The 14,644-nt window shown below is 47.8% G+C and overlaps 1 protein-coding gene across 3 annotated transcripts in view; it reads left to right on the forward strand.

Moving 5' to 3' along the window:
- Positions 1 to 11,007, forward strand: part of wnk3 (WNK lysine deficient protein kinase 3) — an 83,064-nt gene extending 72,057 nt beyond the window's left edge. For all 3 annotated transcript variants that reach the window (XM_088940459.1, XM_088940467.1, XM_088940476.1), the window contains 6 exons: positions 2,458 to 2,540; positions 3,547 to 4,043; positions 4,966 to 5,180; positions 5,802 to 5,936; positions 7,031 to 7,230; positions 7,671 to 11,007. In XM_088940459.1, the coding sequence (XP_088796585.1) occupies positions 2,458 to 2,540; positions 3,547 to 4,043; positions 4,966 to 5,180; positions 5,802 to 5,936; positions 7,031 to 7,230; positions 7,671 to 8,225 (1,685 nt within the window). In that variant the 3' untranslated portion in view covers positions 8,226 to 11,007. The remainder of the gene's footprint in view (positions 1 to 2,457; positions 2,541 to 3,546; positions 4,044 to 4,965; positions 5,181 to 5,801; positions 5,937 to 7,030; positions 7,231 to 7,670) is intronic.
- Positions 11,008 to 14,644: the final 3,637 nt, after the last annotated feature.

Below are 14,644 nucleotides of genomic sequence, written 5' to 3' on the forward strand. Positions count from 1 at the left end.
CTACTCTGTTGTATTGCAGTGGCCTCGGACACCTCTTCAGTCGGGCCAGCAGTAGACACGAGGAGACAAAGGCCATAGACGAAGCACTACAAACTAAGAAAGAGTGGTGCATTTACTTAATAACTTTGCGCTGTAGGAGAAGAAATGTATCGAAAGATGCTGAATCACAGTATATAAATACAGGAATTTGTTTAGTTCGAGCATTGTCAAATACTTAATACCTTGTGTACTGTACAGCCATTAGCTGTGTTATGTGGTATAAGTTACATACATTATATGTTTTTGAAAACAGCCACTATGCTTTTAAAGTAATGGACATGATGCCGATAGGCCACGTGGTCCTGGTCTGTGCTCATACTACACTGTTTAGTCCAGGTGTCTCCTGCCCTGATCCACTTTTTTTTATACAGTAGGTCACTCACAATCACCTGCTTCTATAGATTTTCTGAGCCAGTGATATATTGGTCTATTGTGCAACAAATCTGAACTCTGAACTCCTCATTTGTTTTCCTCCTAGCTGGTAACAAAGAAATTGTTCCAGGTGTTTAAAAACTGGTGATCTAATGAGCTGTGAAACCTGGTGGCCACCCAGTGGCAGGTGGCAGCATTCACAGGATGCTCTACAGCTCACTGGCCTTACCCTCACTGCTTCAAAGCAGAAAATTAAATAGGCTGAGCCTTGTGCATCATTTCAAAATTTGTGCTAAACCTTAATAACATTTTTATCCATTCCTGTTTTCCGGGATGACTTCGTTTTGTAGTTTCGTAGTACACCCGTAGCCAGGAAACAAGAAACTGACATTCACCCGGGTGGTGTGTACCGTACGTGAGCGGTCCATTGAGCCTTTCTAAGGGGAGTGGGTGCCAGTGCAGTAAGGCATCCTGCCGACTGAACATTTCACCATGGCTCTGACCCAGTGTGGTCCAAGCCGGTGATCCCTCAACCGTACAGTACACTCCTGGTGCCTGACCGCGGAAGGCTGCTTCTCACCTGCCTCACCTGCCTCTGGCCACAGTTAAGCTCCAGGTCCAGCAGATCCAGAATCCACTGCTCGGGGGGGGCATGGGGCAGGTTTCCGTTCAATCTGGCACTTGGACAGCCTTGAGATGTCAAAGGAAAAACACTGGGGGAGACTGAGACGTTGTTCTGACATTGACTCACCGCATGAGGGAGGGGGGTGTTCTATATGTACTGTATATGTGTTTGTGGTCAGATGAAGTTGGAACTAACTGGAAGATCTGCTTCCTGTTTCTTACTGAACCCAGTGTCGTGCAGTGTTTTTAAAATCCTTTGCACACGGCCCCCTCGTATCTTATATCTGATGTAAAAATTCGACAGCCTGTTTTTATTTGGCAATCTTCAACTCACTCTGTACCACCGAGACCAAGCTCTGTTGTACAGATTCTCTGCAGCTGTCAGCAGTTTCTGCTCCTATGTTCCTGGATACAGATAGTTATACTGAATGTAGGCAGTTCTCTTTTTTTTCCTACAGTTTTTGTTCCTTAATTTTTTAACTTGAAAAAAGTGATTGACACTGCCTTCCATAGTTTTGGTTCATGGCTTCTCTGCATTTCTTTCTTATTGTTTTTTAGTTTTTTGTTGTTGTTTTGAGTGTGATCTTTATGATGTATTGGTTGATGTCAGTGAAATGCACTAAGAACAGTTTAGCATTAAAGTCATTCTGACAGCAATACTGCTGGTGGTGTCAGGAATAATAATGATTATGATAGTAGCCGGATGATTTTCAGTTTTTTTTTCCCCAAAATCAATGTTGTCAAAATCAAGTTTTTCAAACCTAGCAAGACAGCACAAAAAATGTCAAAAATGTACAGAAATATCTATTAAATACATTGTGCAAAACTGTAATGAAATAAAACCAAAATGTAGCAAAGTCCTTTGAGAAATGTGACGCAGAAGAACTGACATCTCTTCCAGTACATCAGCTTCATTAGCAATAATAATTGAGGGAAGCAGATCGCACTGGCTGTGCATTGCAGTTTAATCCAGGCCAGGTTTTGCTCTGAACACTGTTCTCTTTTTTCATGTAAATTAAGAATCACTGGTCGTGTTGTTATATCCCCACCTAATCTGGATATTTATCGCCCAGTTGTGCGTGTGTCTTGTCTCACTTGGACGCCTCTGTAACCACATGAGAAAACAGAGACGTGCAGTGAAGTCCCTCAGTCTTCCCACCCATTGAGTCAGGAGTCTGTTGACATGCGGAAAGACAGCAAAATGTTAAGGCTTTTGGCCTCGCTTGGGGTAATAGAGAAACATGGATTTTAATCAAATTAAAAATCCCATTCAGCCTGTAGCTGGTTACACCTGAAATGGATCAGACTGCTGTATGGCTGGTGCCTGATGCGCTTCCCCTCGATGACAGTGTGTTGCTGTGTGCTCTGAGCGATGTAGGTGCCCTGTCCTGTGTTAACAGCCTCTCTGTCTGTGTGTCTTAGACTCCTGCGCACAGCGTCTGTGTTTCTCAGAGCAGGGAGAGCCCCGCCTCCGCTCCCAGTCCCTCACCACCGGCCGGTTCCAGGTACTGTATTGCAGACAGAGAGAGGTACACAGATTAAAGGGGGAAAGGGACAAATATGCGGACTGGTACACAGACTAGGCAAGAACCATTAGACGGACAGGTAGACTGTTAGACTGATAGAGAAGGACCTTTGACCAGAGAGACATGTAGACAAGGACTGTTGGACTGATAGAGAAGGACCTTTGACCAGGCAGACATGTAGACAAGGACTGTTAGACTGATAGAGAAGGACCTTTGACCAGAGAGACATGTAGACAAGGACTGTTGGACTGATAGAGAAGAACCTTTTGGACGGACAGACATGTAGACAAGGACTGTTGGGCAGATAGATTGAGAAGGACCTTTGGACAGACGGACAGCGAGACAAGGACTGTTAGATAGATAGAGAAGAACCTTTAGACAGACACTGATAGAGCAGGACCTTTAATAGGAATTAAGATGCTAATTTAATCAAATCCAAGCAGTACTTCCTCATGTGAAAATGAAACATGATGCTTCTATTGTAATAATGAAAATGAAATACAGACCTGTTTTACCACAGCTGCAATATACTCCCATAAGGATGAGAATGATACCCGATCTCATTCTCCAGCAACAGTTTCTAAGCTTCAGCGAGAGAATCTTGATCCTTGTCCACCTCGGGGTTTCAACGACCAGCGCTACACTCTCACGGGATGATTTTAAGAAAGTGGAACGTGTGCACGCCGAAAGAAAAAAACAAAATATTTTTTCCCAAAATAAAACTAAACCCATTTTTTCGTGTATTCAAGTGAAGTCTGAGCTTTGACCCATAGCTGCTTCTTGATCATTTTTTTTTTACGCGGCCCGTTCTGAACCCCAGCTTTTCTTAAGTATTGCAAATCGCACCTGACCTGGCGCAAACCCGGCACCTGTAGCCAAGCCCCATCAGGCCCGTGTTGAGTTAGTCCGAGCCGCTGCCCGGACAGGTAGACACAGGTGTGCTGTACATCGAGGGTGACAGTGAACCGTGCGTTTTCTTTTCCAGGTAACCACGGTCCCCCTGATGCCCCCGGACCAACTGGAGGAAGAGAAGGAGACGAAGGGGAGTGGGCGCCCCAGAGCTTCCTCTCAGCGGACAGCCGAGCCCCAGCGCCCACCCCATCCAAACCTGGCGGACACCCACAAGACAGTGGGGCGCTTCTCCGTGACGCGGGCGCAGACGCAGGGCACGGACAGCTCGCCGCTCACCCCTGAGCGTGAGGCTGGGGGCAGCAGCAGTGGCGGCCAGTCTGGAAGCCCCACTGGAGGAGGCACCCCCCTCCAGGCTGGCGCCCCAGAGTCCCGGGGGCACAGGCCCCATGCACAGCCTGGGGGCAAGGCTGAGGGGGATGAGGAGGAGGAGGAGGAGTTGGAGGAAGACGAGTGCGCACCTGCCTGCCCTCCCCGAGGGTACTCCCCCTCGCCCCCCATGAGCAGCGATGACGAGGAGTCAGAGCTGGAGGACGAGGACTTGAAGAAGGAGCTGCAGAAACTTCGAGAGAAGTGAGAGAAGGGAGGAGGAGGGTTGTGAGAGTGTGTTCCTGTAGCTATGGCACCTGTGTGTAAAGGTGTACAGTATATGTGTGCCTGTAGATATGGCACCTGTGTAAACAGGTGTATATGTGTACCTGTAGCCATGGCACTTGTGTGTGTACAGGTGTATATGTGTACCTGTAGCCATGGCACTTGTGTGTGTACAGGTGTATATGTGTACCTGTAGCCATGGCACTTGTGTGTGTACAGGTGTATATGTGTACCTGTAGCCATGGCACTTGTGTGTGTACAGGTGTATATGCATACCTGTAGCTGTGGCACATTTGTGTGTACAGGTGTATGTGTATACCTGTAGAAAAAACATCTGCGTGTACAGGTGTGTAATAATGATAATGATAATGTTGCTTTATTAGCCCTATACAATTTCTTGTATTAGGAATTTGTCTTTTCGCATACCCCAGCTTGCTCTCCATGAGACACAGACAAGGAGAGAAGCTTGGGGTCAGAGCGCAGGGTCAGCCATTGTACGGCGCCCCTGGAGCAGTTGGGGTTAAGGGCCTTGCTCAGGGGCCCAATGGAGTAGGATTCCTCTGCCGGCTGCGGGATTTGAACCGGCAACCTTCCAGGCACAGGCGCAGATCCTTAGCCACAGAGCTGTAGCTATGTCACCTGCATCTGTACAGGTGTATATGAATACCTGTAATTATGGCACCTGCGTGTGTACAGGTGTTTTTATGTACCTGTAGCTATGGCACCTGTTTGTGCACAGGTACATATGTGTACTAATAGATATGATACCTGTGTATGTGCCTGTTTTGCCTGTCTGTCTCTGTTCAACTGACTGTATCTGCGTTCATCTGACTCTGTCTGCAATACCCATCTGTCTCTCCCTCTGCCTACCTGACTCTCTGTGTACTCACTCTGTCTGCAGGCACATCCAGGAGGTGGTGTCCCTCCAGGCGCAGCAGAACCAGGAGCTGCAGGAGCTGTACCGCCAACTGCGTCTGCTGAAGGAACACAAAAACGCCCCCTCCACTCCCCCCCCCTCGCAGTGCCTGTCCCCGCGGCGACCGCGCTCCGCCAAAGCCAAGCTGCGCAGCCGCCCGCAGTCGTTTTCGCAGACGGACAACGGGCTGGCGCACCTGGGTAAGGAGGATGAGAGAAGGGCTTTGTGTGCATCTCGCGCTTCCAGCTCGCCTGCTCGGAAAGCCCTCCTCTCTCCACCCGCAGCTGCGACTCTTATTGTAACCTGACACTCGCTCAAGCCCAGCCCTGATCCCTTATAGCCTTCACTCCGGTCCTTGAGCACAGGTCCAAGGAACTGCGGGTTTGCAGGAGATTTTACACGGGTGCAGCTTCATCTGAGGTCTGACTTTATGTCTGAAAACGTTTTTCATGAGATGAAGTGACCGTGGTGTGAAGCGACAGTTAAGTGCACTTGGGTGCCACTACTTGACAGGACTCCTTGTGTGTGGTTGTGGTGGTGCATCATGACTGGCGGACCAGCCTTCCACACCGTCATGAGCAGGAGCTGCTGTTTCAATAAAACAGGTCTCTATTATGTTAATAATGGGGGTAAACTTACCCAGGTCCAGGGGTCATCGTTTGAATATTTTCATTTGTCATCCCAGGATGTTGGATGCACCTCATGCTGGGCAAAGTACCAAAAAGTGATGACCTTTTGCACGGGCTGTGGCCTCAAGTGAGTGCAATGCAATCGTAGCAACAATGAGCTGACTGTGCGTCTGCCTGTCCGTTTGTCCACAGGAGTCCAGCCATCCTGCTGTCTCTCTGGGGAGGAGTGTCGTCTCTCGAACCCCACCCCCTCGGAGGTGGATGGCCAGATGGGGGCGCTGGGTGGCCTGCACAGCCACAGCTGCCCCCAGGGCTTCTCCCAGCACGGTGAGACACAACACCGTTTTAAGATGTCCCTGGGCTGAGAGCATACATCTCCTAAATATGTGAAATTTGCATTTACAATCGAGAACAGGAGGTGCATTTTTACTCAAATGGCTGTGTAAGTCTGGAAGAGCCACCCAGCCATGTTTTGAAGTCAGTACACTGGTAACTACAAACTACACAGGGACCAGATGGGCTAAATGACCTCTTCTTGCTGAAAACCTTTATGTTTTTATATTCTTGTGTTCTTAAAGGCCCTACAGATGTATACAGTTTAGTATAAACTTAAAAAAAAAAGGGAGAAGTGGTGGCACTGTGGCTAAGGATCTGCGCCTGTGGCTGCAAGGTTGCTGGTTCGTATCCCGTGGCCGGCTGCTCCAGGGGTGCTGTATAAATGGCCGACCCTGTGCTCTGACCCCCAGCTTCTCCCCTGTCTGTGTGTCTCATGGAGAGCAGGCTGGGGTATGCGAAAAGACAAATTCCTAATGCAAGAAATTGTATATGGCCAATAAAGTGATCTTATCTTATAAACCTGTCACTGGATCCCAGTGTGCTTTTGCGAATGATTGTTCCGGGGCAGGATTGTCTCAGAAGTGTCAGTGTCTCAGAGGGACTGGCTTTGTGAGAGAGTGTTCCAGTGGGCCTCCTGAAAGATCTCACGCTGCCAGAGGAGACTGGAGCAGAAGTGGCCGAAGGCTCAATAGGAGCCGTGGACCTGATTGACTGAAGCTCTCGTTCTTGCTGGTGCTGAAGTCAGTCAATCTGCGGTGTAACTTCTGACCCCCTTCTGTTTTTCAAAGAGCAAATGAGGAACCTCACAAGGGCCTCTTTCTTCCTCTTGCATAACATCTCTGTTTACATCCTTACTCTGCTTATCCAATGCTGAAATATTGATACACACATTTGTTTAACCAATATGACACTACCGTATTTAGTACTGTACTACTTCATTAGTGGGGTATCTTCTGAGGTACTGAATGGGCATCAGTACATCAGAGGCATAGACATCAGTGTGTCCAGAAGTCTGTGGCTTCTGTATTTTTAAGAGCTCTGTGCCTCAGCACCTGCTGTAAACTGCTCATGTGTTTTCTGTGAAGGACCTTTGACCTGCTCCAATGCCCACGCCCTCCCCGCTGCATCAGCCAATAAGAAAGGCATGTTCACAGATGAGCTGCACAAGCTGGTGGATGATTGGACGAAAGAGACTGTAGGCAACGCCCTCACAAAGCCCAGCCTCAATCAGATCAAACAGATCCAGCAGAAGCAGGAGATTGGTGTCTGGAACCAGCCATCTGAGGTACAGTACGCAGCCTCGGGTCCTGTCCAATAGGATGGTACTGTACTCGCACACAGATTCACAGATTAGGTGATGATACTTCATACAGAAGGCCTCCTAATGCAATTAAAGATTTGGTACAGCACATCACAATACAACAGTGTCTTCCTCTTACCTCTTATTTTTCATAATTTTTAAAAGTATGAAAACTCTTAACACTATGTGCATTTACACGTGGTACTAATTTTGTAAATTCTAACAGACATACAGCTTTGCATGACACTGTTTAAAAGCTGTTTAAAATAAATCGCAGCCCAAGCTCTGGTATCTTCAGATACCTTGGCTTGAGAGAATTAAAATTAAATTTAAAAGCACAGTTACTGGCAGGGAGCCCTGATGTTGCCTTTCTCTTCCTCATTCTGCTTTGGTCCCTGACACCTGATTTGCCCTCCGTGTTTCAGAGTTCTGGTTCCGGGTGGTTCCCCGCTGGGCCCGCGGGTCACAGCTGCGGCATGGGTATCCCAGCAGCGCCTGTTCCTCCTGCCGTGACGCCGTTGCCCCCTCTGGCCGCCCCCTTCCCAGCAGCCCCTGGGTTCGGGCCCCCCCCCACACACCTGTGCCAGTTCGGCGGGGGCGGCGGGGGGGCGGCCTACGCGATGCAGTGGACCGGACTGGCGGCCCCGACGCCGCCCGCGCAGCCGCAGGCCGTGCACGCACCGCATCAGCCCGCGTCCGCCCCCCCGCCCCAGCCCCTCCCCCCCTTCATCCCGCCGGGAAACGGCATCCAGCCCGTGATGGGCCCCGTGCCTGCCCCACCGGGGGCCGTCGGGGCCCCCAGCCTGACCGTGGGGGCGCCCCGCTCCTGCTCCCCCTCGTCCTGCTCTTCTTCCTCCTCCTCCTCCTCCTCCTCTTCTTCGTGTTCTTCGTCTCTGGCTGCGTCTGTGAATTTGCCCGCTAGCATTTCCCCGTCCGCTGGCCTCCACAAAGCCGCTGCTGTACCCCTGGGACCCCAGTAGCGTGTGAGAGAGAGAGCGAGAGAGTGAGAGGGAATGAAAGAGTGAGAGAGGGAATGACAGACACCGAGGGAAAGAGGGCCATATTCATGAAACGTCTGCAGCCTTATTTTACTGCACTTGTATAAAAAAATAAAGAAAAACAAACTCCTGGTATAGGGGCTTCTAAATTCTGAATGCATTACTGATGGTTTACAAGTTCACTGCGTTGTTTTCCTATTAAAAAAAAAACCTGTATAAGCTTAGTGTGACAATAAATATTTTATGACTTTGGCAGACAGAGAAAGCGAATGAGAGTGGGCGTGTGTTTGTGCAGGAAGGGTCAATCCAAGCCTGACGGGCTGGAGCCGCATCTGAATTTCATCCCAACCTGATTTTCAATGACTTTGTCCCTTCCTGGCTTCGCTCCTATTGCACTACAGTTTGATGCATTTCCATTGGAAGTCAGGGCTGCAGGCTCTCGTGTGTGAGCCAACATCAGATGCTGGATATGTTCTGCTTTTTCCCTTATTTAAAGTAAATTTGCCTGGAGTTACCTGTGAAGTTACAATATTTCGATATACTTGTGTGTATATGTATGCGTGTATACATGTATATGTGTGCTTTTCTGCTTTGTTGGTACTTCGTTGGAGACTGCAGCTCCTAAAACACATAATGCATAAAACTGCATTATAATGGGAGTCTTGTTAATGGGTCAAAATAAATCCCTCAGGTTTGATCCAGTAGCTACTTATAAAATACACCCTTGAAACCTGCAGATTGTAAAGGACACTGGAGCAAATTTTAAAGAAGTGCTATGCCAACCCCTCAGTACCCCTCTATTCTCACTGGATTGTTTCCCCTGAACTGCTTACGCAAGGCAAAATACAGAGAGACAGGGGAATCGGGCACCGGTTAGACGTAGAGGACACAGAGAGACAACAGACACAGAAACAGAAATACAGAATAAGTCAGATATGGGCACACAGACAGACTCGGGCAGACTGAAATAGACACATAGAGCGATATACAGGCACACAGACGGTCAGACTCACTCAGATATACAAGTCCACACACAGGCAGACTGAGACATGCAGGCGCATAGACAGGCAGACTCGGTCAGATATACAGGCACACAGACAGGCAGACTGAGACATACAGGCACATAGACTCGGTCAGATATACGGGCACACAGACAGGCAGACTGAGACATACAGGCACATAGACTCAGTCAGATATACAGGCACACAGACAGGCAGACTGAGATAGACAGGCATGTGGACAGGCAGACCCGGTCAGATATACAGGCACACAGACATGTAGGAAGAGAAGATAGCAGAGCAAAAGATGAAATGGGGCATGCCCACACTTTCAGTTTTCCTGTTTTCTTTGCTAGTTTTGGAATGAAATTGTTTATTTCTGCATCCACGGTGATTGTCAGTGTGTGTGTGAGGATGGGTTTGTGAAAATGTTAAGCCATGTCAGTATTCATGAGAATTAAAAGACTCCGCCTGACCTCTTAAAACAGAGACATGAAGGAAAAGAGAATTTATTATTATCATTATTATTATTAAGAATGCAGTTATTTAAGGAATTTATAAATACAGTGTGATCCGTATTTGATCAGTATTAAAGCTGTGTAATGTCCCATGTTTTCTGTGTATAAAGCTTTTATCTGTAGGGAATCTTCATGAAACAGATTAAAAATGGTGGCGCTAAACACCAACAGAAGACATATAGTAATGCTTTTTACCACTGCGTGTATTTAATAATAATAATAATAATAATTTACTTTTGTAGTAGGATTTGCTTCGCAATTAAGCCCTTGGAAGACCTGAGAGCATCTCTAAGTCTCTTTGCACATTGGGATATTCTTTCTGCTCAACAAGGAGAGATTACAGTTCTTGGCTTTTAGCATCCGGGACTCTGCTAGCTGCTGTAACTCCAGTCTGTTTCTGCTGCACTGTGGTTACCTGGGCCCCAGGGGGGGCGCCCTGCTGAGGGTGTGAGTGTCTGCTCGAGCACAGCTTCTGCCAAACCCCACTCCGAACGAGATGGAGCTGAAAGACTGGAAGACTCGTTACGATGCAGTATTGCCACAGACCCCGTTGCTGGTGATTCACGAGTCGAGCCAGCATTTGGGACATAGGGTGCTTTGCTGTGCAGTGGGGGCGTGTGACTGGAGTGCTTGCCTTGTTTGTGCAATGTGACGGTGAAACAGTCTGTGCAGAAAACGCAGCTTTGGCCGGGAGTTGCTTCCTGCTGTGCTGGCAGGGCTAATCGGCAGCGTTTTTCTTCGGGCCGAGCATGTGAGCTCGCACTGCTCTAGTCCAGCTACCGAGGCTTTGCACGGTTCCTAGATTTCCACTTTAATAACGTGTATAGCCCCGACACACTCCGGGTGTCGTTTTCCCCGATGAGACGTTTACAAGGAGCAGAAGAGAACCAGACCGAACCCGACACCTTGTGCTGGCAGGTGTTTTTTCTCGGACACTTGAGCGCGAGTGGGGGGCGAACCCGGCCCCGCGGCGCTGGAGCGCGAGGAGGAAACGAAGGCCGAAGGGAGAGCGAGGGACCCGGATGAGCCAGAGGGGAAGTTTAACGTTTCGTTAAACCTGCTTTTGGACACCAGAAAAACTTGTGAATTAATTCAGCATACGAGTGGTGGGTTTTTAGAGGGTTTAAAAATCATTTTGAGAATTAAAAGATTTCACAGGTGTTTTTAATAACCACTGTATTGTAATTTATTTTATTTTTTTGTAACAGACTAAAATGGCACCCTAAGGCAGTAAAAATGTGAATTTCATATGTGCTGTTTGTTATTTTTGATGATCTTGCGCCGCTCTGGGGTTTCATGGATATAATGTGTAAAAGAAGCCAGTGTTGTCACGTTCTCTTGAGCTGTGTTGTGCTTTGACTGGCTGAATTGCTCGGAAGCCGACTGTAATCGAATGCGGCCGTATCCTATCTCTGCTTCCTGTGCAGTCTTCCTCGCTCTTCCTCCTTGCCCAGAGTGAGTGCTCGTCCATGGACAGCAGCTCTCTGTGAGACACCTGTCGAGGCTCAGCACAGTGGACGTCAGCCCTCGCCTTGCAGGCAGCCTCATCTGTGTCTCAAGTGTGGGCATTGTGGGAGATGCATCATGTGTTGTAAGGCGGTGGTGCTCTTACTAGGATTTAGGGGTACCCCTAAAACTTCACAGAGAGGGAGAGAGTGGGGCACTGCTGGAAGAGCGGAGGGGTTTGCAATCTGAGACACGATTCTCACTTTGACCTGTAAAGATATCGTAAGGGTGCGCATGACATCATCGCAGGTGCAGTAGGGCAGTCTGCTCGTCTGACCTTCACAACATGGCTGCTGTTTTCATCATGTCTTATCCTGGACCCCTGAGGGAAGATACATGATAGTGAAGCCATGTCGGCCTGGATATGCCACCCTAGAAGTGTTAACAAAAGGTTTTGCTTGGCTCTTTCAAAATGACGTTCAGTAAATATCGGAAACTATGCCCTTAACTGCTGGGAGTGGGTCAAAGTGTCCTTCTCAAAATGGCTGGCAAGTTCAGTAAGCTTAGAGGACGTTTACAAGAGGCAGAAGGTGAGGAGGCGCACTATGAAGATAATTTGGGTGTTTAAACACAAAAAGTGCTAAAGTATGAAATCTTAGTATCAGAAAATTCCTATTTCGATTACCATTACAAAACTGTACTCTGCTGCGTAGGGTTTCAGATGCTGTGTGTTGCATTTCTTCTCCTTTCCTGGACTTGAAGTCTGTGTGAGTGTCACAGGGGTCAGTAGGCTTGGTGTTTGAAGGGGGGATCCTCTTGCCTCTTTCTGTCATCCCCTCCACTGACGAGAGGAAGAAGCTTCTGAAGGGGGCGAGAGGCCTGGTTAACTGTAAGGCAGCATTGGGAATTATCTGGGAAGACCAGCCTCCAGTCGGATCTACAGCCACAAAGGCTGGATTTTGACGTTCTGGACGACAATACGCGTCTCTCCAATCACAGTGTAGAGGACAGTCCGCTTGTCTCTGCTCTTGGGTGAGATGTACTGTATGACAAGCCTTCTGGCCTGGGGAAAATTTGTCCTAGTGCCAACCAGGCTTCGCTATCCTGGGTTTCAGGTTAACAGCTGGTTCTACAGGACATCACCCTGCGTCTGTAGAAGAGCTGACCAGAAGGATTGACTGGCCACTGCTGGATTACAAGCTCTTTGTTGTAGAGCTGTCTAATTGTAGAGACTGACTTGAGAGGTATAGTATTAGACATTACCTGCCTGCTGCATACAGGCTGCTGCCACAGAGCAGTGGGGTTTCACCAAACAACACAATAGGTATTGGGTTTTCTTGGGGGGAAAAAAGTTCCAGGTGGCAAAAAAGTTCACATCATCTTATTTAATTACAGTAGCTTTCTTGTTTTCACACAAAAAAATGTTTAACATTTCAACCCCCTAGCTTCTGTCTTCAACAGCAGATCCAGACTTTTTCATTTTCCAATTTACACAAGTCCTGTGGAGAGAGGACCGTCTTAAAACCATCTGTGTCCTCGGGACTCCTTCAGGAGAACTGGATCCCCAGCATTTTATATCCTCTGCATCCTGTGTTGATCCATCATCTTCTCAAGCAGTGTCTTCCGGTGCCCAGCCCGTCTCCCACAGCCCCAGGGTCAGGGATGGGTGGGCAGCCAGTGGGGTCTTGGAAATGGTCATAGTATTGGAGGGCTGAGCTGGTGGAGTACAGCTCTTTACAACATACCTTGAGACAATCCTTCGTGTTGCTCAGCACGTTTCCAGGTGCTGCTCAGTCTTGACAGATTTTTAAAAACCTTTTTAAAGCCCTCTGAACTCAATGGCAAGAAATGTTTTAGGAAAGTGGGATTGTGGTGCACAATGCTGATACCTGATCAGCAAAGAAGGTGCTACAAGTACACAATACCAGTGATGTTACAACAGGGACTACAGTCCCAGTACAGCAGAACAGTCCCAGTAACGTAGAACAGTCCTGTTACAATAGGAGCTACAGTCCCAGTACAGTAGAACAGTCCTGTTACAATAGGGGCTACAGTCCCAGTACAGCAGAACAGTCCCGTTACAATAGGGGCTACAGTCCCAGTACAGTAGAACAGTTCTGTTACAGTAGGAGCTACAGTCCCAGTACAGTAGAACAGTCCTGTTACAATAGGAGCTACAGTCCCAGTACAGCAGAACAGTCCTGTTACAATAGGAGCTACAGTCCCAGTCCAGTAGAACAGTCCTGTTACAATAGGGGCTACAGTCCCAGTACAATGGAAGAGTCCAGGTCCAGTAGGAGTTACAGTAAAGGTACAGCAGAATTGTCCAGCTACCAGTACAAGTTCTGCAGAACTTATAACACAGTGCTTCGTGCAGACGTGTCCATGAAAATCTATAATGTTCTACGAATCACGTGGAAGAAAATAATTGAACTTTAATCTCCGAGGAACGTACCAAAACCTCACCTACAGCAGGGGAGGAGCTGTTTGTCGTGACTGTACCACAAGTTAGCAGTTTCGCTTTAAGATTAATATGTTAGCCCGGTGCATCAGTACTTAAATATAATCAATAATATTTATGCGTTTAAATGATACATTTTCCGTTTTACGTAATGGTTTTTCATTGTGACTCGGATCATTTGATCGGCTAGGCAGACGTAGAGGATTATGGTATATGTAGTTTACCAACATTAAAGCGTATAAAGCTTAAAAACGAATGCCTTTTTTTAAAAAAAAATAACTGTGAGTATGTCCTATTTATAACATCCGTGTCTGTAAAAAGAAACGCCCCCCCCCCCCCCCCCCCCACTCGAAGTCATGAAAAAGAAACTGTGCGTGCGTGCTTGGGGGTTTCTTTTTGGTTTTAAGCGCAGATGCGCCTTACGTGTCTTTGGGATATGTCGTTTTTCTCCCCGTGAGCTGCAATGCTTCCAGAGCAGAGCGGTGCGGCGAGAAAGAACTCCATTTCCCAGCAGGCCCAGAGCGGAAGTCCCTTCCCCTCCCCCTAGCGCCTGGGAACCACAACATGGCGGACGTTGCGTGAAGAATTTAACAACATGAATCTCTGAAAGGGGGAGAAAAAGAGGGGGGGAAGAAGCCGTTTTTTATTTTATTTTGTTTATTTTTTATTTTTATTTTTTTTCCGGTGGTGGGGGGGGGAACCATTCATTCCAGCTCCTCTGCTTCTCTCCGACCGCGTATCTCCGGCGCTGACCCAGTTATCAATATTAATCACACCGTCGTCCGAACATTATCGACAGGATTGCTGGTTTTCTTTTTTTTTGGGGGGGGGTGGGTGGGGGGTTGGTTTAAAAAATATTAAGCAAGTCCCCTAACTAGTCCTGCAAGGAAGAAAAAAAAAAAACAACAACTCAATGAGCAACTGGATCAAGCAAAACAAGGGGTTTTAACTGTGATATTTCCACGAAAATAACAACCA

This window comes from Atractosteus spatula, chromosome 2 (assembly GCF_055471065.1).
Source record: "Atractosteus spatula isolate fAtrSpa1 chromosome 2, fAtrSpa1.hap1, whole genome shotgun sequence".
NCBI classification, from domain to species: domain Eukaryota; kingdom Metazoa; phylum Chordata; class Actinopteri; order Semionotiformes; family Lepisosteidae; genus Atractosteus; species Atractosteus spatula.